Source organism: Montipora capricornis, chromosome 13 (genome assembly GCF_036669925.1).
Source record: "Montipora capricornis isolate CH-2021 chromosome 13, ASM3666992v2, whole genome shotgun sequence".
NCBI classification, from domain to species: domain Eukaryota; kingdom Metazoa; phylum Cnidaria; class Anthozoa; order Scleractinia; family Acroporidae; genus Montipora; species Montipora capricornis.
The window spans coordinates 27,662,674-27,690,173 of NC_090895.1; the positions used below are offsets into that span (position 1 = coordinate 27,662,674).

The following is a 27,500-nucleotide window of genomic DNA, read 5'->3' on the forward strand; positions in this document are numbered from 1 at the left end:
AAGTAACGTTAAGAAAGATGATGATGATGATGATGATGATAATAATAATTAATAATAATAACAATAACAATAACATATTGTTATTATTATTATTATTATTATATTATCAATATTATAAAATTAGTTTAAGAATAAAATTAATTCCATAACTAAAATATTTTTTACCTTGTTAAGTGCAAGTGGAGGCGCGGTGGCCTCATGGTTAGTGCGCTCGATTCCAGATCGAGTGGTCCGGGTTCGGGGCCTGGCAGGGGACATTGTGTTGTGTTCTTGGGCAAGAAACTTTACTCTCACGGTGCCTCTCTCCACCCAGGTGTATAAATGGGTACCGGCGTAATGCTGGGGGTAACCCTGCGATGGACTAGCATCCCATCCAGGGGGGAGTACAAATACTCCTAGTCGCTTCATGCTACAGAAACCGGAGATAAGCGCCGGCCTGATGAGCCTTCTGGCTCGTAAGCGGAGACTTTTTTTTACTAAGTGCAAGAGGTAACTGTTTCAGAGCAAAGGAAAAAATAAGTACTTTCCTTTGAAAAATTAAGATTAGAAGCAGAAAGGCAGACATGTTCGTAATCCTTGTTCTAGATACACAATAATGAATTTTGAGAATTTTGACTCACATTGTAGAAAATTTATCCCGGAAACTCATACACTCCCATGCAATGCGTTGCTTATTGAAGAGTAAAATCATCCAGCATATTTCACATGGTACTATCTATATGAGAGAGTAAGTATCAGAAGACAAAGACATTTATTTACAGTGTAGTTAACTGAGTCACTTAGCCTTCATCAGTTTCACAACTACAGAAAGGACATAGATTATTGCCTAATCTTTTCAGGAAACAAAGGTTGGTAGCTGACTACATGTATCTTTCCAACCTTCATTTCATTCCGTTCTGCACACAGGTTTACGAAACTTCATACTGCATGTTCTAAAAATGAAATTAGCAGTATAGTGTAGTAGACAGGGTGCCCCTCTTTAACTTGTAACTCTATTTGTAGTTTGTCTCAGTTGGTTAAACAAAATTCCTACTGAATGCAAAATTCATCCAAGTACTGAATGTCATTATGACACAATGGAAATGCCAGTACATGCAAATCAGAATTTCTGTGGATATTCAAGAGTTTTGCATTATTCAACGAAAATGAAATTCTCAACAAAAAAATATGCATTTTAATACAGAAAAAGAATAAATGAATTAAATGCTGAACTAAAAAATCAATCTAACTCCTTGATACTGCAACTTGTCAAAGGAAACTTGCATAATATTATAAATAAATGATAATGATAATAGTACATGACATATTATTTTTATAACACACCCTTCAACAAGTGTTGCTGCACAGTGTCTCAGACTAATAGTTATAACAAGAGTGGCATTAATCAAGGCATTGTTTATGATGACAGTAATGACAGAGACTAACAAGAAGAGCTTATTGGAGACACTTCGTTGATCAAATGAAATGTTGTCTTTGAAGTAGCGAAAAACCATATTCTTGGAGGCAGAGTAGAGAATGAAAACCCTAAAAACCACCAGAACAAAAGATACTATATCTGGAAATCAAAACCAAGACATGTTACATGTTGCTGGAAAGCAAGTGCAGACAAGTGCCTCTAAGCCGTCCCCTTGCCTTACCGTTTACCTTACCACCAAAAACAAAAAAAGGCTACTGGCAGCCTACACTTTATTCAAAGGAGTTTCTGTGTGTTCTTGCTTGATATCCCATTCAATTTTGTACTGCAAAGTCCAAGTCACATTCCATGGCCCAACCATAGGGTTAAATGTGATCTTGGAATAGTTTTTCTCATTTAAAGCTGTTGTTTATTGACAAATCAGTAAACAGATGCTTTACATGTTTCTACAATAGTATTATTTCTCTTAGCCCAGTGAGATGTGTTACCGAGTCACACGATAACCGGAAATTGTGTATAAAGAACAAAAAAAGGAACTTGGACACGCATTCAATTCTGTAAACAGCAATTTCTAAATTATCTTTGCTTACTTCTGGACTATCACTAACCTTGAAAGATTTCTTGTAGTACCGTCAGGAAAGGCTACTTTCCAAACCACTTCAGCTGCTCCAACAACAATTTTAAGACTATGTAAGTCTTTAAGTTATGTATTTTTCCAAACTTGAACTATGCAGACATATCCAACTTGTGAACTGATTCTTCAAAAATTCTCATTCCTTCGGCTGGTTTTACAAGGAACACATTTCACAACTCTTTGTCCGGCCTCTGCTTCTCCTTTCATCATCTGGAATAATGATACATGTAAGTGCAGGGTAAATAGCCAAAGAAGTCAGTACAAAATACCATAACCTAGCATCATTACTTGTGAAAATCTTAAATTAGGGCGTTGTGACACTGAAAGAAAGCTACTTAGGCAGCACACTTAAGTACTGTTCCTTCTTTTTAGATTAGTAATTTCAAAAGCAGCTTTTTCTTTTCAATATGGTGCAGCTAGGAATTTTCCTAGAAGAAGTTTGGCAATTTCTTTCACTTTCTCAGGAGTACTTGAAGTATGAATAATACCATTCTTTTGATAATCTTGGTTAAAAAATCCAAGCTTGTGAACACCCTCTATCATCCTTCATCGCACAGGGAATCTTCTTCTTCAACGTTTCTATTGCCTTTGCACTGAGTTTGACTGATGGCTTTCTTGAAACAATCATGAAATCCCTGCTTGCATTCACCTTTGCCTACTTCTTTCTTTGTCCAAATACACTGCAGTGTATGTGTTGTTATTAAAGTTGAGCCCACGTCTCAGCGGTGTTAGTTTCAGAAGGTGCGAAAACAAGGCTTTCGGGTCAAAACAATTTATTTCTTATCGAAAGACTGTGATTTCTTGATTCTTGACTGTTTCCTTCGGTTTTTTTCCGAGTGATTTGAGGTTTGTGTGGCCTAATTTTATCGTGGAAAGTATGGCATACGTTTATGGATGTGTTAAGCGAAGTAACCCCAAATGTGCAAAGCTTTTGTGGGCCGATTCCATTCAACAACTGTAGTTTCTCTTCTGAGAAAAATTTAAATTCTGAATAGGAACCCACTATTATTTTTTGTGTGTGTGTTTCATGCTCTAAATTTTTTACACTTCTCATGTCTAATCAAATGTTCACCCAAAAGTGTCACTTCTGCACGCTCTAAAATGAACACTGCTGAAACTTGGGCTCAGCTGTAATAACAACAATTTGTTTGACACTTTATGTCCTTTAGTCATAAACTTTAAATTATTTCTCCTGATCCGCTCTTTGAATATGCCATCTCTTTCAATCTGGTTATAGCTTCTGGAGAAACAACCAATCTAACTGCTACGAAAGCAAGTAAGTTAAGGAAAAAGAAAACAGCATCTAATGTAAGTAGGAGACTGTGCTGATTTTCTGGAAAACATACAACTACCCACAACTATCATTAAACTGTCAATTTTCCCCATTTCTAATTCCTCCATTTTAAATTCCAAATTAGAAGCAGAGAGAAAACAAATGAGAAAGCAACATTTCATTCATTCACCCATGCACTGCAAGCTGTATACACAAACAAGTGTTGGAAAACTTCATTATGGAAAATTCAGAAATTTAAAACAGCATTACCCAAGTTAACATTTTGATTCAATGACGACACCCGAATCAGTGGTCCCCTATTTCTCATAACCATAATTCAAAAATGTTGAAATCAATGGTTTAAGTGGCTCTTAACTTAATGAAAAACTAAAAAATAAAAAAGAAAATGCTAGGAAAAATTATGTCTAATGACATGATGTATAAACATTTATAATAATTGTAAAATCCTTAACATATTTAACAAAGTTCCCTTTGACCAAAAAGTGTCCTAGAAGTGCTGTAAGGCAGCGTAAGCACAGATGTTTTGAGTGAGAGACAGCCGTGGGAAGTAGAATTTTTTTATTCCTGAAGTGGGTAGTGTTTTTACTCAGTTTTTGGAGTAAGTCAGGCCTTGTTGTAATGCAAGAAAATTACAACTATAGTAGCATCGATGGTTTGCATCTTACATCATGGCTACCATGTTGGATGGCAAGAACAATAACCTGTCTCTTCGCTGGGAACTAAACTTTATTATTGTTCAAATTCTGTGAAAATAAATTGTATCGTATTGCCATCCAACATGGCCGCCGAGTCATGTGGGTGCAAACCAAGAATAGATGATTAAAATGAAACACCACCCTTCATATTACTGTATGTCTTCAAGCTTAAGCTCTAAATTATGGTGCTTTTGGTACATGAGCTTAAGTTCTAAATTATGGTACTAGTTATTGGTACGTGGGATCATGCAATTTTGTTGCTCTTTGAAAAGAATTTCATCGTGCATATTTATTCCAGATTTCACTCGAAATTATGTGATTATCTGTACTAACCAGAAGTTAGAACAGCTTCTTAATGCAAGACCTTTGTGCACACTTTGTCAAACATTTCAATCGATCATTTGCGAGCCAGTCCATACTTGCTCTCAATATAGTGCAGAAAAACCAAATTAAAGCCTTCTGATGTCGTGGCCACTGCATTAGTTACCCTGAGAAAATGTCAGTCCTTTGGTGACAACGAAGCTAGTACATTATGGCAGGGTCTGCAAATCCAAAAAGGTTTTCAAAAATTTATGAAAACTGTTGCTTGGAGAATAATCACAAATCCAAACAGTGATGCAATTAACAAACCTTAATCCTCGTCTTAATTGACTAAAGAAATATCTCATTAACTCACATTAACGGTGGAATTGAATGATTCCAAATAATTCCCCTAACTTGTATAACAAACAAAAAATCCTATCATTTTAACCTTTAAATGCTAAGCAAATTCATGACATCAATAATATTATTATCATTGTTCTGGTAAGTTGTTGGTTCAATCATTTGCCTTTAACCTTAACAATTCACATGCAAAGTCCAAGTTGAAACATAATTGAAATTTAATGAAAAAAAAAAAACAAAACTCCTGGACCACAACCAATTATTTTTAGACAAGGAATTGAGTTATAAAGGCTCATTCAAGTGTGAATAACCTCAAACTGTCCACAAGATGACCAAGGAAAAACAAAACTGCAGATGCTGGAGTCTCTTTTTTTCACGACTGCCATGTTTTGGTCATACAAGCCATGGACTGACATTTTTTGCAAGGGAAACTTCTTTGCACCTTTTGGATGCAACAGTTCTGTCTCTACTTGTTGAAATCATTTGCCAGGTGAGTCTACCAATACAATAATATTGTTACGAAGTGTGCACTAATGGTGTTCTTGTATTTAAGATATCCTATTTCTTAACTCGTTAGTTTCTTTTAATTATTATAAGCCTGCAGTGACACTTCTTTTTCGTAATTTCCTAGGCGATGTATGTAATAATTGTAACAGAACAGGAATTTTGGGCGTTAACACATCAGTTTTTGATGCAAGGGAACTTGAAGGATAAACACCACCCTGCTGTTTTTGTATTCTTGATAAAACTTGGCACCACTCATAAAGCAACAAAGGCATTGGTTTGTCAGAATTAAGCAAAATGACTGGCAACAGATGCACTAAATAGTCACAAAGCACTTATTTTTGCCCTTCAATTTCATGGGTTCAGACAATAAGCGAGGCACAAAGTCCCAACAAAACGCTCTGTAGACATAGCTAAATCTAACTATAACCCAAATGTAATCTTTCTTACAGCCTAATTTCGGCTAACTTTGGACTTAATTTTCTAAATCTAGGCATAATAAAGCTGAATTCGTGTGGCACAGCACATCTGGCTTGCTTGATTGCCAAATATAATTGGGTGGGTCTAAAATAAGGTCACACAGGTCAGTGTGTACAGTATGCCACTGTGCTACAACACCGAAAGTGTCTCGTAACACTAATCACTCTTGATACAGAAATGTTGTTTCAGGTCTCGGGGAAACTTTCAGCTCAGTTGTTCATCAGTGGAGCAGGGACTTCTAGTTTTGACCTGTGGAATGTGACCTGTGCTTTAGACCCACTTCAGTACCTAGCTATTCATAATGGCTGGCCAAAGCTAACCTACACTTGTAACCTGACTCTAAAATTTCTTCTGGCTGAGTGTAATAAAACTGCTACATCTGGCTCTATGCCATGCAGATTGTCTAAACCTAATGTTATCCTCAGGGAAAGAGGAGTTACAAGGATGGTGTAGCATTTCAAGGAGGCCAAAGCTTTATGCTTATGTTTACCATTTCATCAAAAAATAGGATAAAATAAAGGCAAAAAAAAAAATAAGTAAAATTTATGTGGAGTTATCCCATTACCTTGACCTCCGGTGAACAGTTCACGTTTCAACGCAACTGTAATATTTAGATTCATACAGAAACTGAAACCCCTTTTTAAAGGAGTAAGCTAATTTTGTTTAGTGCCAGTCATTTTTCAATAACTTACCGTTAAACGTCTTGAACTAGTCCAAGAGGAACATGAGCTCAGCAATAATTTTAAGTTTGAACTTTCCCAGACGTTTTCCATTTATGTGTAGGTGAGCTTTATACACTGTACTTATACTTAAGCTTAAATTGTTAAAAGCTTATTAAAGCTCAAATGTAGTTGTAAAATTATAAACGAATTTAGGTTTTTTTTTCTAAAGAATAAATAATTTCTACGATTTTTGCTAGATAGAGCCCACCCGAGGAGTAACTACGCTAAATTAAGCACAAAATTTAGCTAAAAACTAGAACAAGATACCGTTAAAAATCATACCTTTCACGTCCAGCGACCGCCACATTAAAATTCCCGGCACGCAGTGGAGTCTTGGCGACTTGGCCCCCGGGGAAGCCCCTGAGAGTTTTTGCCGAATGCCGCTGCCCCCCCCCCCCCATCCCTCACTGCAGTTTTTTTTTTTTTTTAATAATGGAGGACGTTTTTTTTGTGTTTCTTTTGACCCAAAGTAGAGATTTGAAGTCTTTTTTTTTAACTTCATGTTGTTATCATTTGTTTCCTAGCAGCTGGACCGAATGTTAAAGGTGCAAGCGGGGAGGAAGGAATTGGAGCTGGAGCTATCGCTGGCATTGTCATCGCCGTTATTTTAATTGTGCTAATCACCATTGATCTATTTTGCTGCTTCTTTAACTCGTGTGGCTTCATCTTTTGCTGTCATCAAGTGCTGTGCGGCAAATCAGCTGCAAAGAAGAAGGACATGTGTAAGTGTGACCACTGGAGTACACTAGCTAAAGCAATCTCTTCAGTAGCCAGTCATAAACGGCGCCAGGAACCCATGACGGCGCGGGTAAAAATAGGAAACGCTTTCTGATTTGAGTGGTTGCAAGTTTCTTCGATTCTCCGTCACCACGCTTCTCTGTTGGTTTAATAATCTCGCGCGACATTCTTAGCCAATCGACAAGCCATTCTTATCCAATCACCAAGGGTAGACGTTACTAGCTCAAATATATGATTAGCTACTCTACTGAAACCATTCCAGATAATTGACTAAAGAAAAAAAAAACCTATAGACTTAGTTTGCATTCGCTAATAAGCGCATTACCACAGTGACGTTTATTTTTTAATTGTATTTTCAGATAAGGTCACAAATGCTACAGAAATGGAGAAGTGAGTACATCTTCACTGACCTCATACATTGTTGTATTGTTTTTCTTTGCACACTTAGTGCGCATTTATGCCACATTATCTCTAAATTTCTAAATCTTTGTTTGATTGCAGGAAACCACTTCCGGAAAGTGTGTAAATTGCCAGACGACGTTAGAGCAAGTCAGCAGGAAGTTCCATGACTCTAGACCAGTTCAACTATCGTTGAGTCTGTTATTGAAACTATGGAGTTTGAAACTACAACAACATTGTCCTCTGATCTCTTTTAGCAATATTTCGTTCCCATTCTTTCATATTTTTGCTTTGCCACGCAATTCGCTTAAGTGTTGAAATTTGTGAAATAATTTATTCTTTGTGAAGGCGTTCTTTAGATTTTTTTATAGTGTGCTTTAAGTTTTGGAGCATTTTCTAGTTATCACATTTGCTTGATGAGGAATATAATTTATAGTTAAGTGTTTTTATTACTGTAATTATTTGGTTTAAGAGGGCGGCGTTCACGAAGTTACTACTGATAAAATCATTTAGAAAGTCGTGAATATTTTTCATCCAGTACATGACAATAGAGAAAAATAAGGAATTTCGTTTCTCTTTCAAAGTTAATTTAACGAACCCTTTTTTAGTTATGGTACAAAGACCCAAGAAAGGGTTTTTCTCCGCGCGGCATAAGGAAATATTCTCACAACATTTGCCTCGTGTCTTCGTCTAAAAGTAACCGGAGTTTAACCAGGTATTGCTCCTTTGGAGTAGAGTATGAGCCTGGGTTCGAGTTTGAGACGAGAAAGTCACTGAGTTCCCTGTGGCACTGAGAACAACTGGAGACGAAGGTTGAATGATCTTTCTTCCATAGTAAAACAGTTGAGCTTACCAAAAATTTCCATTGGGATGTAGTCATGCTAAAGTATTCAATATCTGTCTTAACCTATTTAGTGCTGATTTTTCAAACGAAAACATGGGAAAAACGGTATCTTATTGTAACAAGATGTAACTCTCATCATTACACATGCATGTAGTAAGTTGTACTGTTACGTTATCATCAATCTTACCGGATAGACTTGTAAGTATGATTTAACCTTAAATGGTCATTAACCAACACTCAAACGCGGAAAGTTTATTTAATTTTTTTGAAATATTGTGCCATGTTCAAATTGTTCTCGTTACATAGAACATCTAAAGTGCTTCAGTTTAAACTTAATTGGAAAAGTGTGACTTTTATGAACAAACAGAAGTATCCTCGCAATGTAAATGATATATATATATGCTTATGTAAGACAACAAAGTTTCCCTTTAAGCAATAGCCTAGGTTACTGTTGGGGGGTCCTTAAGGATTATTGTTTATGTTGACTTGTGAAGTCGGCCTAGGGGGACACGTTGTGAATGTTAAAGCGCTAGTTTTCCTGGACTCGTGACGTTCGGTCAAAGAGAATGGTTAGGGAACACTTTGTGAAGTTGGCATGTGAATCCCAACCTCGTTTCCAGGGTCTCTCTTCCCTACCTCACTCAAGGAAAAAAGAGGCAGAGAACAGAGGCCCTGGAAACGAGTTTGTGTGAATTCCTGAACAAGGAGGCACCCAAAGGCTACTTTCAATAACATGTACCTTCAGGTGGATTTGGATACCTTAGATGTATTAAAAAGGATCCAAGACTGGACTCTTGTTAAGGAAAATGTTTCCAGGAATCACCGTTTCGTAACGGGAAAAATAATAATCTCCTTTGATTTGGAAAAGATAAAAATGATCGAATGAAAAAGATTGCAGGTAGCATTTGCAGGGACCAAATCAGCTTTCGAACTCGGTGCATTAATTATGAGTCACTTAGGTATTTTTTTGTAACTTCAGCTAAAGAGTGTGAACACACAACGATTCAGTCCGGCAGGTTTTCAAAACACACCCATCAAAAGGAGTAAAGATCAGTCAGAATCAATAAGCATTTGCTTTTGTGTGTCTCAGTGATAATAATAATAATTGATAATTTAGGCGTAAAATTACACAATTCTTAGATAGTTCAGCTAGCAAATACGTTAAACTATGCAACCGTACAGTTGTTAAAAAGCTTGTCAAGAAATCCATCACGATCTTGTAATTGAAATCGTCTACATATATTTCCCCCACCGTGACCACAGGAAAATTAACCTTAGGTGTTAAGAGAATGCCGAGGGATTATTGGGAACTTCTGCGCCTTCTCAAATCTTAGGCATGACATAGGCGGTTGGGACCGCTGACGAATTATTTAAGGCTGTCACGTGACCATGTTGTAATTTGAATGTAAGAGACAAGCTCAAAAAAGCGTATAATAAAGCGTATTTATAGTCCGATGCTGCTACTGGTGTTTTGTATTCAAACAAATGCTTACATATCTTTTACAAGGCGAAAGAGGCACTTGCATTCGTTTCTCGAGACAATGAACTGGCACGTGAGTAAGTGAATGCCTTGTTAGGAAATTTTACTAATACAACAGGAATATCCCAAAAAAATGGGTTGAAAATCCTAGCTGAGTTAATTCAGTCAAAATCACCATATCTAAGTATTTGAGTTGACCCACTGAAGCCTTAATTTCGAATCAACATTTTAATTTAATAGTTTAATCCTAAACCACTTACAATACGTACATTGCATCATTACTCAATAGTAACTCATCCGCTTTTAATATATTTAAATAATTCTTTTAACAGGCAAAACGTTGATAACATTTAGATCAGTTAAAACTCGAGCTAACTTAACCTTGCACACAACTGAACTGAAAAGCTACTTACAGTATTTAATTTATGATTTGTTATTCAAACTTAACTCAAATTAAAGAAGTAATCATTATTCTTAACTCTTTCGTTCCTTTTGTACTTTCTGATTTAGAAGGCTTCGTGCAGGGGGCGGATCCATACCGGTCTCCCCCCGTTTTACGGAAATCGGTCAGAAACACAGGGAGGGGAACCTTGGAGGGTTAAAATCCAAAAATTTCCCGGGGAGGTATACCCCCGGAAACCCCCCCCCCCCCCCCCGAAACTTTTTTTTTGTGGTTTTGGAAACCGGTCATTATTTATCCTAGATCCGTTCCTGTCGAGGATTACGTTTTTGGTCACTTTCTCTGTTTTAGTTCGTTACATATCTTGCAATTTTGAAGTAAGACAAAGGAAAGTGGATGACATGTAAATATTGTTTACATTCATTCCATCGTGTTTCTATTGTTTTTGTCCTCATTATGCCTCACTATCAATCTGAATATTTAAAAAAATGGCCTATTGTCCCGTTTAAGTAAGCGAGACCCTGGGAACGAAGTTGACAATGAAACCTCTGCTTTCTGTAGTCGACGATGGATGACCGCTGGGCGACAGCTCGCTTTTGCCGCCTTTAACACATCTGTTGACACAGTATCTAAGTTTCCCACGCTCTCAACCGGTTTTGACGTCACCAAAGAAATTATCCCATTGGCTCCAGCATTTTCCTTTAAATGCTGATTGCATGGTTGACGCTTCACCTTTAAACCGCTTTTTTTCTCTTTATTCTATACAGCAACGCCAGATGCGGAAGGTCTTACAAAAGGACTCGGAAGTGGAGCCATAGCTGGAATCGTTATTGCCGTTATCCTGATTGTGTTAATCGCCATTGATTGTTTCTGTTGCTTCTTCAACTCCTGCGGTCTGTTTTTCTGCTGTAAACAATTACTTTGCAGTGGAGGTGGTGCCAAGAAGGCAGCCTGTAAGTTTTGTGACGGATAAATCCGTTAGCGTATACCTCTTACTAACCGAGTTCGAGGTCCGTACTGTAAGTTATGGACCGAGTTAAATCCCGTTGATTCATGGCCCATAAATCAACGGGAAAAAACGAAGATCCGTAACTTACAGTACGGAGCGAGAAAACGAGGTTAGTAAGGTATTTATTATATCTCTGAGGTTAATCCGCTGCGCGGGCAAGGAAACTAGTCGAAGTCAAGCGGAAGGTTCAACTGCCAGAAAGATTGCAGTGTCAAAATCGGAAAAAAATAAATCTTCTTGGCTGTTTGAAATAGTTGCTTGCGAGATTCAAACAGTTTTACAAGTTTATGTAACAGAAACGGCATGAAAAACTTGCTAGATAATGTTTTATCGAAATTTTAAATTAAGCGGGCTGTAGAATACGGCCCGCTAATTTAGCCAATCACAGCTCCCGTACTATCTGAGAGCTACAATAAACTTGCATCTTTTCTTAGTGGCAACTAACATAAATGAACGCTACGATCTTTTAAAACCCGTTGACTCTCATGATGTAAAAGTTCATTCTCCTAACTATTTCCATAGATTTCTTCGTTGGATGATTATGATAATTTGGGGTTATATCAGGATCATTATCCTTAAGCTGGTAATCTTCACTCTCAATACGTGTTATTCGGTACAGAGTGTTTTCACGTGACGTAACGTGACGTTGGTGTACCTAAACAAAGGAATGGCGGCCATGAACTAATCCTCTGGGAATTAAACTCTATTTTTATGGAATACTTTCTTTTGTTTCAACAATCCAATATGGCTCAGGTCACGTGAGTGAAAACTCTCCATACAGACACTGTATTGAAATTGAGAGGTGAATTTACATACTGATCAATCCAGAGAGTCAGGATTGAGTCGTGTACATGAAAGAGGCCGATTTCTTGCCATTTCTTAAATATGACTTTAATATGTTGATTTTTCGGTGCTTTTCAGATGCCGATGGAAACGCCACTGACATGGAAAAGTAAGCAGCCTTTTTTAACTATTAACTAACGTTTACGGTTCCAGCAATCGTCTTGGTTATATAAAGGGCGTGTCGGTGCATTATTGCAGTGAAAGATTGGCTTTTTTCACATTCATTAATTAATTTGCTCGAAAGCGTTTCCAGCGAAGCGTTTTTCAGGATTAGGGGGCTCGTTTCTCAAACGTCTCGGAACTTTTCAGGCCTTTTTCGGGAGTAACAATTCTCTCTTTATCTTAAGAACGGAAAGATTTTTAATCAACAAACTTCACAATCATTTTGCCTTTCGTTGTCTTGAAAACATATGACCAGCTTATGAAATCAAACGGAAGGCAATTTCGAAAATGCGGGCTTTCCGGGGGCAAATTTTTTTCGGAACGTTCGAGAAACGGGTACCAGGACGCAGCTATCAGAGGGGCTTTCTGGATTGGTTGAGAAGACAATAGGTAAAAAAACAGTAGACAGCAGAGGTCGCGGAGAACGGCGTGTATCCGGTTTTCCCGCGCTTAGCGTATACTGCTTGCGGTTGCTTCGGTTCGTGATTGGTTGAATTGCCTTTGTCTCTTGTGATTGGTTAAAATAATCTTGTCTGTCTGCTTAGGAGCCACAACTCCAAGGCAATCAGAGACAATTGGCTTGCTGGCGTCAATTTTCCCGCTCTTAGCGTCACTTGCGTGTATCAGATAGCGTTTTGATTGGCTCATTTCATTGTCTGCAGCTATTGTTATTGGCTAACATAATTGCGCTGAAAAACCGCTTTGCTCTTTTGTACGCTTCTCCTTGCTCACGATTGTGAAACTTTGTTTTTGTTTATTCGCAGGAGGAAGCTTGCAAGAGAGAACTCAAACGTGTAGAGAAGAGATTATTCCAGCCTGTGCATCATGGCCTATGAAGGAAAATTCCACGAAATCCCAGTTAAATTTTGTTGCGTTGTTAAATTTAAGTCGGTTCGATTTTAAATGGGACAATTAACGGATAGAAAATACATACAAGTGGTTGTAATGCCAGATTCGGACTCGCTTTAGCAACCTGCCGCTTTATCCTCTCCCTCCTAAGACTGACACCCATAGATTTTATTCTAACATCAAACAGTTTTATACGTTCAGGAGGCCAGTTTAGGGGCCAAGATTTATGACCAACTCAGTAAGGTCGGCACAATTTCGCAATGTGAGCAACTTTTGGTCGGCGCAGTTTTGTGTATCAAGACTATCTTTTGTCTGACAAAAGGAAGCTAAATTGACCAAAGAGTTTCTAAATTCCTTCGGACCTTTTTTACAAAAAGTGTCCAAGAAATAGCCCATTTTACAGGTGTGTGCTTAGTTACCTGGCCTATGAATGAAATCGAGGCTGGAGTTGACCTGTTTTGATGGAAACCTCGCTGTTTTTCTTATGTAAATTCTTACAAATTAGCATGGCAAAAATATCCTTGACATAAGAAAAGGAGGGAGGTCTGTATCACAACAAGGTCAACACCAGCCTCACCACTTTCATTTAAAGGCCAGATAACTAAGCCCACAACTGTAAAGAAGTCTATTGCCGAACTTCGTGTCTTTGACCATCAAGTCCAATTTTTGAATGGACATTTTTCATGTTCCATTCTTTGCTCATGGTTTCAAAGCCAGGAAACAAAAACTAATTTAATGGCAACCATTCATTTATTGGCAAACTCGTCACCTTTTTATTTGGCCGTAACATCAAATAGCATCCACCGAGACCCCGCGCGACATTTCCTTTCGTGTTGCAGCACTGTGCATATTCTCAAGTTTTATGGAACTTTAACCTCGTTCCCAGGGTATCTTGTCGACGAGGAGAGAATGGAGAGTCTGGGAACGAGGTTGTACGGGACTGTGCCTTTGTTGGAAAGAAAGGAAAATCAGTTTTGCTATAGATCTGGAGTATTCACTAGGTCGTTGTACTGATCCCAAAAGGGTTAGCCTCAAGGCGATTGTCTCTCCCACTTTTGAATCTTTTCTTTGTTTTTATCTTTAAACTTATTTCCAAGTAAAGAAATCAGTTTATTTCAAGTAATTTCACTGCCAAGGGAAAGGTGGTTTCGGTGGATGTTATATTTAATTTGAAAGACGATCTGTGGAGTGCATTCTTGTCACCAGTGTCTGCGTATGACCCTAACATTCAGGCCCAAGAATGAATATCTCTCGGGTCGAGATCACAGAGGACGCCAAAGACCTTAGTCCCACGCTGTGATTGCTCTTATTCGGAAGTGCTGTTGACCAATCGAACGAATTCGGCTTATTAAGGCACTTTTCTTCTACTGCACCATTCAGCACAAAAAATTATTGAGAAGCATGAAAGCGCCGGTATAAATAAACTGTCAAGAGTTATTTAACTATCAAGCACGTGTTTACTATTTCCTAACAATAATAATAATAACAACAATAATAATCATACGGTAGCAAGAAGAATAATAACAATAAGAGCGCTTGCAGATAACGCGCTTTAAATAACTTTTCATAGTAATAACAATAATAATAATAATAGTAATGATAATAATAATAATAATCTTTTTCAATGTATTTGGTGTTGGGTCATCTTTTATCGACGACCGCTATCATTTGACCTCATTTTCTGTATTTCAAATGGTCAAATGCTGCACACCCCCTATTAAGTCAATAAACAAGGAATGAGCTGTACCACTTAATGCAGAAAATCGGCTTATCCATTGGAAATACAAATGGAATTGTGACTCGAGATGGAGCCTGGTTGTCGATCTTTCAGTAACATCGAAAGTTAGTCCTTTTTTTTTTTCAGAAAGCGCCCAAACAGATAACATTCACTCCGTTGAGTCGCCTTTTTCAAGCGAGTCAAAGTGGGTAATTTTTATAGTGGTAACAAGTTAGACTTCTGAAAATGAATGAAAAGTTATTTTGATAACAAGGACTCCTTTCCACAGCTACGCCTACTAAGAGAGGTAATGAGACCAAAGAATTTCAATGCCAGGAACAGGGTGGAGGGGAAGGGAGGGGTTGGAGGGGGGAGGGGGGGGGGTGAGGAAAAGAGACCTTTGCCCCAGGAACTCATCCAAGCTCTCTCAGCCGCCGAAGACCACTTGAACTGGGAACCAGTTACTCGTGCCGACCTAGTCGCTCGACCCAGTCTGTTCTCTCTTAGAAAAATAAAACAAAGACCATACCATTTCTTTTGTTTGCTATTTCCTTTGAGTAAGATAATAAAGGGAACAGTTTTGTGTTATTTTTACAGTTTACTGTCCTTAGGAATAAAACAACCGAAAAAAATTGGAGATCCTGTTGATATGGAGGGAGTTTCTGGCAGTACCATTTCCCACGACCCATTCGCCATTGTTTTGATTTATTCCACTTTCAACTTCGGGTTCCCACGCAGATAACTTTTCCTTATTATATTGTTTTAATCATTATTTGCACAAACCTCTGTCAAAAAGCCGATGTATCAACCTTCAACTTAAGCATCAATTTGAAACATCCGCTGGGACCCAGTAGTATTTCCTTAAAAAAGGATTTCTAATTGTAATAACCTTTGTTGGCTTTCTTCCTGTTTATATTTTCAAAAATTTCGCCTTCTTGCAATTCATTATTCTACTTGGGCAGACCTCGCCGATCGTGATATAGGATGTACTGTGCGTGTTTACACGATGGCCCGTTTAATTTGATAATTACAATCACATTATCTTAAAGTCATTCAGATAAAATTAACTTCTTGCCAAGAGGAGTTATTACGTTCACTTTCGTGTTATCCGGGTCTTTCAATTCGCGATTACTTCTCTTCCACCTAAGTGAGATAGCACGATTCTGCAAGTTCCCTTTTGTTATTCGTCGCCACACTTTTTCTAACACGGTAAAAATGCGTGGTTTTGACTGTTAAGAATCCTTAAGCTGTTCTGTCATTTTGCTGAAGTCATAACAAAGTTATCACAAAACATTTTGTTCAAATTTTCCTTGCTAATCATGTCTTTTCACAACAGGAATTAAGAAACACGAGCCATGTTGTTTTAATGATTTTTGTAAGCAAGTCAGATTTGGTCCACAGATTTCGTGGCTAGCCAATCAAATCGCGGAATACAATGAGGAACGTTTAGGCAAACAACTGATTACTGCATCATCAACTTTAATCGAACAATTATCTGCCATCATTGAGACCTCCCTGTCAGAGTTAAATTTTAGGAGGTCAATGAGCAGTGAGAAGCCAAAGTAATCCAGGAATTGGCCGTTTTAGTTATTACCAGATAAAGAACTTCAGTGAGCTAAGACATGGCTGAAGGTTGGAATAGCTCAAATTTCGGGACTTATCTGTCCACTTGGCCGAGACTGACGGCTTTCAAACGTCCAACATCGCAACTTCGTTCATCACGAAGTTTCATGATCGAAGATATTTTAAGGCGAGATGAAACCGTGACACCACGGGAACAGCCCAATTTCCAACCAAGTAAGTAAACCAAAGCTTTATTCCCTAAGTCTTTTTTTCATCCACAAGCCACTCTAATTGTGCACGAAGGACTGTTCTTTTACCAAGTTGCGCCTAAATTTGATAACTGGCAAAACATATGCTTCGTTTAAACAGAGATTTCGCATTAATTAAGCTAGACTCGTTCAATTCCCGTTTTTTAACGTAAAACACCGATATTTTGAGAGAAATACGTCCATACCCGTTAATTTCATTGTAGCTGAATGTTTCGTAAGTTTTTAAATTTTAATTTCGCAATTTTATCAAATTTGTGAATTATGCGATAGCGATACAATCACCGAGAAATTCCACAGCTTCTGCATCCATCTCTATTTGTTATGTATGTTCCTTCATCCGAAAAAGCTTCCAAAACAATTTACAACTTGCTTCTCTCTTACTGGAATAAGTGACGAACAAGTCCAGTTCCCTAGTTTGTTTAATACCGTAGAAAAATGGAGGGTTTCTTCTCAGAATTTTGATACAGTTGGGGGGTAAAACATTAGGCGTCGCCAATCAATTGTGACAGCAAACGTCTCGACCGAAGTGCCGCTTGGAGCTCTGTTTAGCATCTCATTTCTACAAACACCGAAACTCTAATTTTACTAAAACGTTTGCCAGTGAAACTTGTTACTACGTTCAGTATAACATGAAACGCCATCAATCAAACATTTGCTGAGTCAAATCGTGTGCCGATTGAAATTTGTGGCCTATGTTCAAGGAAAAGTAGCTTGTATCAAGCAGGAAACCATTTTATAATACAGCTTTGCCAGTAAGTGAGCGGAAATTAGGACTGTTAAAACGGACACTTGCCGGTTTTTCAGTTGAGGACGGAATTCTCTCATCTCCGATCAGATCTCACAATCGTCAAATTGTGCCCTACATTGAGGACTTCCTGTTAACGCAAACGGTATTTCCCGTGGGATAGGGGGTTTCCTGTGTTAAAGGAACTTTAGAACAGTCTCCCAGGGAGTAATCTATAGGCGTGGCTCAAAGAATTTCATAGTGGATAAATATCGTTCCCCTGTTAGAAATAATTGCCTTGATTGGAGCTTTACAAGGAGAAGTTAAGCGTTATATCTATTTCCAACGTGTTTTCCTCTGAAAAATTAAAAACTTCCCAAGTGTGTTCTTTCTTAGCATATTCCACCAGCGTCGGACACAATACGTGGAATGCCTGTCTTCCCTCTCATCTTCCCCTGTACCGGGCTAATTTCGAAACGTTTAACAACGGTAAGTACAGTTTCGAACTTCTTTCGTCGGATAATGGGGCGATTACATAGATGGGTGGAACACATTTATCTTTTTGGTCATTTTGATGTGTTCACGACATTTTAATGCATTTTAATGTAATTAAAATTACAGGCTTTTCAAGAGCTGCCAATTGAAATTCTACGAAGTAATTCTTGCACTAGTTTAATATTTTGTCTTTCGCCGTCTCGTTAGTTTTTTTCCCCGTCGCTGTTTCTTGCATTTTTCTTGGTTTCTTTTCTGTTTTTGGCTTCATTTCGTTGAGACTGCATTACTTTATCCTTTTCAGCCCCAAATGGCTGCGGCATGACTCAGTGATACAGTTAGTATCTCAAAGCTTACACCAGGCCGGGGAAGCAAGGCGGTTACAATGCATTACACGAAGGGGCTTTTTCGGACCGTTCAACTTGCTTTCTGCCGTAGACCCACAAAATGAAATAACGCCTGAGTCCGGGATAAAGGTTTAAGCCTTATAATTTCACTTTGTTAATCTGCAAGTCAGTCTTAGGGCATTTTCCATTTGAGAAAACTGACTGGCCAGACAGACCGCGGGTATTTGGAAGGACTAACTCTACAACGCGTGAAGTCAAATTAACAGACTTCGACGATGATAAATACTCCTCCAGAGGAATGCGAGGGATTATCATACAAGTGTTCTTTCAAATTGTTGCATTTTCTTTGCAAACTGAGGGGTCTGCCAGTTCTGACAAAAGGAAAGCGCCCTTACGTAAGAGCACTTTACATTCGGATTTTTCATAGTATTCTATTTGTCAATATCATGGCGATTATGTGCTGGATGCAATTTCTCGGCAGGTCCAGCGAACCGCCGACTAGTCAAACCCACAGTAATTTGTCCGATGCCGAAATATTTTCGCAACTTCTTGGAGGACAGTCGCCGTTTTCGCCGAACACGAACCGTATTTACACGAGGACAGCTTTTGGAGATGGAACAGCGATTCGGCCAAGAGAAATATCTTTCAACGAACGGAAGAAACGACTTTGCTCGCCATTTAAAGCTCACACCTCTGCAAGTGAAGACTTGGTTTCAGAACCGACGGATGAAATGGAAAAAAGAAATGCTGAAAAGGGATCCGAAGGCAGTCACAACCCGAGCGAAGGGCCGTCCCAAGAAAGATGAATTTTGATTTCTTAGACTTAAATGCAACAAAACCTAGAAGGTGTTTCAGATTTCAAGGTCTTGTCATAGGTTCGACGTGTCAGTTTTCTAAAACGTTCCTATTTCGCCAGTACAAGTTCTGCCTGAGAATGAAATAAACATCATTTTAATGCTCCTCAAATGTAGCCAAAAGGTCTGGATAGTAGCAGAAATGTTACAATATTATGAAATAGCACGTTTTTTAAACAATTCAAGTTTCAACAGAATCTTCTGTCATCTTCAGTTTGAACTACAATTAAAGTACAAAGTTAAGTATAATACAAGGCTTGCTGCGAAACAGTCTTATTATCTTCCAAAAGCAAGAACAAATTACGGAATATTCAATATCAGATTCCAAGGCCCATCAGTTATCAAGCATGATTACTAAACATCTGTACATCGATTTTGTAATGCAAGAATTTTAGTCACTTTAATATACTCGTAGTTTACTTAACTCTATTTAGCTCTATTTTTGTGTGTATCTATATTTGTTTGTTCTTGTTTCCCTGACCTTAACATTTAAACATCATTTCTTTTAACTGGGTGCCTGGCATTTTTAACTTTTTGGTTATTTCCGGCAGCCAGCACCCCTATCATCTGCTGTGTTACTATTTTAACCTATTTTAGTGGGAAAAACCTACACTAAATCATCATCTTTATCATGTCAATTTAAAACATTCTTTGTAATATTTTACATTGTCATATTCCTTTTGTTCTTATAGTTTATTAGCATTTTGCGCACACTATATATTCAACTCTGTACTTTGTAATTCAAACTGAAGATGACAGAAGATTCTGTTGAAACATGTATTTTTTTAAAAAATCCTCAAATGTAGTTTTGAATCTAAAAAAGTATTCTTTTGTTTAAACGTTATTTTTCTGTTAGCTTCTCAAAGCAAAAACAGGTAGCCCTATTCTAGAAGCTTACGCTACATGGGATTTTAAATTGTCGGCGATTTGTGATACTTTGCGCAGTTTTTCATTTTTTTTTTGACCAGGAAATTAAACAAAGTATGGTGTAAAATCAAAAGACGTCAAAAAATTGAAAAACGCCGATACCGTTTTATAAATCGAACAGTATTCAAATAGTCCTAAAAATTTGAGTTGAATCGGAGAAAAACTGTTTGAGTTGTAGCTCCGTACAAGGGCGACTCTTATCTAATTATTCGCCTCAGGCTCAGTGATTATCGGTGAATATTCACCGAGACGAAGTCGAGGTGAATATTCACCGATAATCACTGAGCCTGAGGCGAATAATTGTTAATTAGTATAAATACACAGGTGATTATTTCAAAAAAGAGAAAAAAAAAACATTTCAACGCGAAATCATCTTCACTTACAGTGGCAAAACGACTACTGGCAGCCATTTTGTCCGTCGAGGTGATTATCGACTGACAATCCAAGATAGCGAGCCAATGAGAGCGCGCAATTTTGTATAATCACCTCTGTTTTTATACTAATAGACAATATTCTTAAGCCGAGAAAAAGCAAAGTAAAGTTTTCATGGTCAAGCTACGATATTGCTGCGACCCTGCAAATGTGCTTTTTAGGGGCTTTTCGAAAATTGGATGGACTCAAATCTTTTTACAAATCTATACTCGTAAGTCATAATGTTTATATTTCTGAAAAAAAAAAAAAAAAAGATTTTCAGAAACTTGATATTATCGAACGTACGAAGAGACCTTAGGGTAGATAATTGTGTTCCGAGGTGTTGTACTTATCGTTAAATAAACTGTAGGCAGAGGTAAGTCCTCTTTATTTGAGGACAAAATAACGGAGTGCAAGTGATCGCGTTAGGCCGGAAAGACAAAGGTGACGGGTGACATTGATCTCTGAAAGACATCGCCAGGAGAGAAGCGAAAACGGCTTCCCGGTCAGTGTGTGTGTTAAGGGTGATTTAAAAAAGATGTCTTTTAGATGTATGTTTACTACTAGGTATTTAAAACGTTTGGTAGCCTGGCACGGGCTTGCGATTAGAAATTATAGTTGTTGTCTTTCACTCTCGTCTGTGAAGTGCTCTGTTTATGCTGTGGTTTATTGGAACACTAACAACTATCATTTGTGTCAGATAAAGCGTGATTATTAATTTCATGGTAAATCTGAGGGTATAGTTCAGACAAAAATAATTAAGTTACGGTAGCCGTTTGCCTCTCTAAATAAAAGAAATGCAATTTCAAATTTGTCACATTCGTTAAATATGCACAGGAAAACAAAGAAGTACACCCGATTGAGAATCAAGACTTAATTAACTACAAAGGTTCTTCCATATGATGATCTTGTGTATACCGGTTCTTCGTCCTCAAGTTGTGCTTCACTGAAAGAAAAAAAAAACGGTATAAATCTGTCGCTCGTGCGATCCTTTCAAGTTTACATTACTCTCCTAGCTCCAGGCCTAGTGGCTGTCGGGACGGAATGAAGAAATCGATGGCAAAATCAAGCAGTATTGTAGGAGCTCCGTAACCTGCTATTGATTGGTATCGTAAGCAGCTTTCATTTTTTTAAAGTCAGTGTTTCAGTATTGTTTAGTCTTTTGTTTTTGCCTAAGGTAGGGAGCCAGTCACATTATACGTTACGAGATCTGCTTCATCACCCACATCGAGACTCGCTTAAGTTTCCCTTAAAACTTGGTCCCGGGCTTTTCCTCGATTTCTACGTCCCGTCCCGACAGAGTGCTCCTGGCTCTCCAAGGATTTGCGATAATGTTGCTATGGTGAGTGGGCAGAGGGTTTATTTATGGGGGAAGGGCGTTTCTAGAAACAAGAAAAACAACAGCAATCAAAACAACAATGGGGATGATAGAGCGATTTTCGATTGATTGTCGTAAGTAATTAGCGAATAGCCCATTTCCGAGTTGCTGCATGCCTCAGTTTCAAGGTGAGTCCTGGTGCACAACCATTCAAATGGAAATGAGTTGCGTATTCTTATGCAAATCAAACTCATTTCCCTTTGAATAGTTGAGCACCAAGACTCACTTCGAAACCGAGACAAACAGCAACTCGGAAATGGCCTATTGCTTTGATTTTGCATTACTTCACTCAGTGATTGGTTCAAAGTTCTCGCACCACTTTTTCAACCAATCAGAAGTGAAACCAAAACCAATCGTGGCTTGCGTGTGCACATTTTCCCGCGCTTTGTGTCGGTGACGTGTAATTACTCCGAGTTTTCATTGGTTTACTGGATTGCCCCCGTCCTTTCTGATTGGCCAAAGTAATTACTTTGGTTTTGGTTTTACGACACTCGATTGAAACTCGCTCTAATGGTGATTATGACGATGCTGATGATAATGACGACGACATGATTAAAGACCACGGCTTTCACACAGTTGCCGTTCATCTTTTCTCCATACCTGTGTTAAATCGGTCTGTTGATACCCCTACTGTTTTTCGAAGCACGACATATGATAATAAAGAGTAGCAGCAACAAGACTCCACCCATAGCCAACACGATCACCGCTATTGCTCTCAAATCTGAAAATGAGGAAAAAAGAAGTTTACTCCATTGAACTAGAGGGGTATTTACATGAGACCGGGACGAATTCAGACCGGTATGAACTTGTACCGGTATGAACTTTTTCTAGCTGTTTACATGAAACCGGGACAAGATGATGGTGCCTGCGACATGTTTTTTTTTCTAATAAATATATGGCTGATCCAAAAGCATACAGGCTTGAAATTTCTGGACCCGGTCTGAGATTTGTTGTGATTTACATGAGATAGGTACGACCTCAGACCGGTATGAGAATAGACCACTTTCGATATATTAAAATTCAGCTTGATAGTAAGGCTTAGAGGACACAGACAAATTGAAAAGAAATGAATTAACATGTTCATTCAGTTTCCTTTGTTTGTGTCCTGTAGGCCTCGCTGTCAAGCTGAATTTTAATATATCGAAAGTGGTCTATTTCTCGTCTCGGTCCAGCAACCGAGACGAGGTCAGACTGGTCTCATGTAAAGGCATAAAAAGAAATGTATGGAGGCCGATACGAACTCATGCCGGTCCGAGTTTGTCCCGGTCTCATGTAAATACCTACTTAGAGTTTCTTCCCTTAAACAACTACTGTAGAAACAAAATTACCCCTGGTCGTGGTCACACAAACGGGTGGAGCTAAAAGTTAATTTACCAAGATCATAGAACACGATGAGTTGGAATGGAATTTTTGATTACTACTCCTAACATGGTATATTACGTCATCGCCAGCAGCTTGGCGCCAGAAGCAATAGCAGCCTTTTGTGTTATTACAATCAACATGGCGGCGATGACGAGACAACTTTTCAGGCTTTCTGCGTGCTCCTGTGATTTTGGGTTCCGGTTCACGATATGCTCTATTGGTTTCAAGAGAACTTCTGGCCCTCATAAAAATACTTTCAGTAAACGAGAATTCCCATGCACACACTAACGATTGCGGTATGGATATTAATAACAGCAAATCGTGCGACTTAGCTGCCTTGCTCACAAACGGAAAACCTTAAATAACAATGACCATAACCAGCTTTTCTGAGCCCGCGAGACTGAGCACCCCCGGCAAACCATTGTTTTAACGAAAACCGCTGGTCAGCAACCTTGGTTCTGGTCATTGCTGTCTAAGGTCTTCCTGCTCAAACGGTTTTCTTATGCTCAGTCCAGCAGGCAGTGCGGGTGGCATGCGATTGTTTTGCGCCTGAGGTCAACGCACATTTCTCCTTTGGAGTTTTCTACCTCCCCAACTTACCTCCATTCACCTTTTTCCAAAATGGCCGCCATTGAAATATTCTTTTATTTTTATTCAAATCAGCCCTTGATGCCTCGTTCTTAAGCTTAAAATTCAAAAGAATACTATGCCTTGAACGAGGAATCAAGGTCTAATTTGAATAAAAACAAATATCTAAATGGCGGCCATTCAATACTTGCACAATCCCACAATACACCTCTATTATCCCCAAAGACTTTTGCATAACCATTGTTTGCAATTTCTCCTGGGACATGAAAATGTCCCAAGAGAAGTCGAAAACAATGCATATGCAGATTTTTGGGGGTTAAAAGAGGTGTATTATGGGATTTGTGCAAGTAGTGAATTTTGGAAAAAGGTGTATACATGTCCACTACAGTTGCATAGTGACATTCCTAATATATTGCATGCAAGTCATAATGTGTCACAAGGTGTCTCCTTAAACCTACAAACTTCATTTAGTAATAGGCAAATTGGTCCGAGATGAAAAGGATAATTCTGATTGTTTCTCTGAGCGGTCCGAATTTTGAAACACGGATAGACCGCAAAGATGGTCCGGTGACGAAGCAGCATATATAGGTTGCCAAACAGTTCCCATTTTCTGTTTCCAAAATTTTTGAACCTCGCCTCATAAACTTTCAAAAAAAAGGACTCGACCAATATTTTCCCAGTTCGGACCGTACAAGCTCGTTCAATGACATCAATGTATAGAGCGTTTTCACATGACGTCACGGCGGCCATGTTGATATTCCAAAACAAAGGAATGGCGGCCATGATGGTGTACCAAAATTGAACTCTATTTTTAAGCAAATACTTGCTTTTGTTTCAGTGATCCAGTATGGCTGCTTGTCACGTGAGTGAAAATGCTCCATTGCTCTTTGGTTAGGGTTCTGGGCCGGTTGTTCGAAAGCCAATTAATTCAATCCTTCCCTGCTAGCAGATGTATCTCAGTCTTCTTTTGCATTCGCTGGGCTGAAGAGTTCGGGGAAAGAGACCTCTACCATGAGTCAAAACTCACTGTGTTGCGCACGCGCGGCGGTTACTTAGCGACCGAATCCTCACGTGATAATTCATGATGTGCGGGCCAACAGCGGAATTACTGTAAAGGAATGCGCGAGATCACAGTCAGCAAACATATCATGGGGCATGCGGCTTGAAGAGTGCCGTCCAAGGTTGATCAAAGCGAGTTTCGACCGTCATGGCAGAGGTCTCTTTTCCCGTACAACGCAAAAAGGAAAGACACCTCTTCTAGCAGGGAAACTTAATCCAGGATTATCGTAAACTTTTGTTTCATGTTTTAAACTTTTTGGTAAAAGTTTCTTTAGCTTACTCTTGTTTTTCGAGATTGACTTCTTCTAATGTAAAGTTTTGGCGAATATTAGCGTTGAACAGCATTTGGGAGTAAAGAAATAAACTTCTTGGTTAATTTTTAATCTGGCATTAGCGTTTGTGGCTTTTGAACATAGTTATTAAGGTCACGGTCAGAGGGTCGCTTTGTGACGTCTACACCAGGTAACGTGAATATTATGTCGTTGGGCAACCATCGTTTTATCAGACCGTAAGTATTTGAAAAAGCTTCACTGCCAATTATTGTTCATCTTAACTAATCACCGCACAATTTCATTAAACATTGAAAAAACAACGAGGACAGGAATTAGATCAGAAAAAAAGATCACGTGGAGCACCAGCTCTTCGCTCCAAGTTAGAAGTTCTTTCTTTGTATTCTGATTCAGTGATCATCCTCTTTGCCTGAATCTACTGATGGGCGCTTTCCTTTTGCCAGAGCTGGCCGGCCACACCCGTCAGTTGCAACAATTTGAAAAAGCATTTGCATGATAATCCCTCGCATTGTTTTGGATGAGTATATACCATCCTCGAAGTTTGTCAATTTGAAGGCGTTGTAGAGTTAGTGGCTTTTACTTCGTGTAGAAGAGCACAGAAGAGCACAGAAGAGCACAGAAGAGCATAGTACATGGAAGTTTGGCAGTGTGGAAAGTGGAAGTTTGGTAGCGTGGAAGATTGGCAGTGTGGAAGTGGCCCTAACCCGAACCCTAACCCACACTGCCACACTTCCACGCCACCAAACTTCCACACGTACTAATTATTTGTGAGTAAATTTCTGCCATTTGCATTCCTTTCTGATGACGCGTTCTGTGCTCTTCTACCCAAAGTAAAAGCCGACTTAGTCCTTCCAAATGCCCGGTGTGGCCGGTCAGTTCTTTTAAATGGAAAGCGCCCTATGCTTGTTGGGTAAAGATATTATTTTGGTTTGGGTTTAAAGGTTGTCAGTCCAAACCCGCTCTATGAGAGGTAATTAGTTATTCAAGACGGGCCTGGTTCAGTCTTGCCTTTTTGTCTTTTACGGCTACAGTGTTTCCCCTGATGACCATCAAAAGCGTCTGCGATCTTGTGCCCTGATTGGTCAACACACCAACACTTGTCCAAATGGATAGAACACTGAAGCTTGTGATACAATCCATTTGCGTCACATCGAGGTAGAAATTCAAGCAACACTCTGGGATCATTTGCCAGGATGCGGTCTCGCAAGCATTGAGTAATGTCTACAAAACGAACAAATTTAGTGTACAGTAACTAACTGAAAAATTATGGTTATTATGGAAGTCATCAACGACAACAGAACAACAGTTGCATGGGACGTAATAATCGCGTTTACAGTATCAACTTTATTGACCGCTCCCCATAGGCACGACACACAACAAAGATCAAATTCAACAAGCAGTCGCAGAGTGAGTCAGACCCGGGCTGATCTCCAGATGTCTGAGGCAAGTTCCCTTACTACTGGGCCACACAACCCATCCTTCGCTAAGCTGTCTTTTCCACACACTTCTCTGTCCTTGTGTAGGCCCATTTCCATTAGTAGGGCAAATGCTCACATGGTTCATATGGGGTACAAAACTAGCACTTCACATTACACTCTAATCAGTTACGTTTGTTGAAACATACATGCTACACGGCCAACGTTTGTAAAAACGTAACCCTTCCTTTTTCGAGAACTGTATCCTATGAGGGACTCTAATGGCGTCTTACATCGTATCTGTGTTATTTTTGTACAAAGTGCGCTTCATGGACTCGCTTTGCTCATGCTGTGGATTACAGGAACACTTCTAAGTATCGTCAGTTTTATCAGTTAAAGCGTGATTATTAATTTTATAGTAGATCTCAAGATACATTTTAGACGTAAAAAAAAGTAAGTTACAGAGGCTATCTCGCGTTATTTTAGGGTGTTTAGGGAAATCTTGAGTTTATCACGAGTTTAAAACTCGAAAGTGGAAATGTGGAATTCCTTTACTGATAAGATTATTTCTACATCATCAAAAATATGATTCTGAGCAAAAACGGCCTTTATCCAAGCAATTTGCCATAAACTTGAAAAACGTTGGGGCGATCTTTTTCAAGATTACCCATATGCAATCCGTTTCAATCTTGTCCATTTGGGTCCATCCATGCTTCTATTTCCTTTTGTTGTATTTCTCTTATGTTGTTCAACGGTTTTAGTGGTTATTGCAATGTTTCATTCTACTTTTTGAACACTTTGGGTGTCATGAAATTACATAATTTTGCCCCTTTACGGTTGGGGAGACAAAAGCTCACAGTCCTGAGGTCCTTATTCTCAGTACTGACAAAGAGAACCGCGTTCCCTGAGGACGAGAATGGTAACTCGATCTTACACAACTCAAGACTTACTTTGGCTTTTATCCTCTTCAAGTT

At 38.8% G+C, this 27,500-nt stretch overlaps 2 protein-coding genes across 17 annotated transcripts in view; one reads left to right on the forward strand and one right to left on the reverse strand.

Annotated features, from left to right (window-relative positions):
* LOC138029677 (neural cell adhesion molecule 1-like) overlaps positions 1–14,934 on the forward strand; it is a 51,041-nt gene extending 36,107 nt beyond the window's left edge. For 3 of the 16 annotated variants that reach the window (XM_068877400.1, XM_068877398.1, XM_068877397.1), the window contains 5 exons: positions 2,042–2,104; positions 3,286–3,324; positions 6,931–7,128; positions 7,504–7,534; positions 7,646–9,840. In XM_068877400.1, the coding sequence (XP_068733501.1) occupies positions 2,042–2,104; positions 3,286–3,324; positions 6,931–7,128; positions 7,504–7,534; positions 7,646–7,670 (356 nt within the window). In that variant the 3' untranslated portion in view covers positions 7,671–9,840. Of the gene's footprint in view, positions 1–2,041; positions 2,105–3,285; positions 3,325–6,930; positions 7,129–7,503; positions 7,535–7,645; positions 9,841–11,034; positions 11,221–12,197; positions 12,229–13,045 lie in introns of those variants that run through there. The other 13 variants (XM_068877409.1, XM_068877408.1, XM_068877413.1 and 10 more) reach the window with 6 other exon arrangements.
* Positions 14,935–20,347: 5,413 nt separating this feature from the next.
* LOC138029683 (neural cell adhesion molecule 1-like) overlaps positions 20,348–27,500 on the reverse strand; it is an 8,638-nt gene continuing 1,485 nt past the window's right edge. Inside the window, exons 3-6 of the mRNA XM_068877427.1 lie at positions 27,477–27,500; positions 26,120–26,332; positions 22,413–22,533; positions 20,348–21,380 (exon numbers count right to left, since the gene is read on the reverse strand). The exon at positions 27,477–27,500 is cut by the window's right edge and continues 294 nt beyond it. Coding sequence (XP_068733528.1) covers positions 22,418–22,533; positions 26,120–26,332; positions 27,477–27,500 — 353 coding nt within the window. The 3' untranslated portion in view covers positions 20,348–21,380; positions 22,413–22,417. The remainder of the gene's footprint in view (positions 21,381–22,412; positions 22,534–26,119; positions 26,333–27,476) is intronic.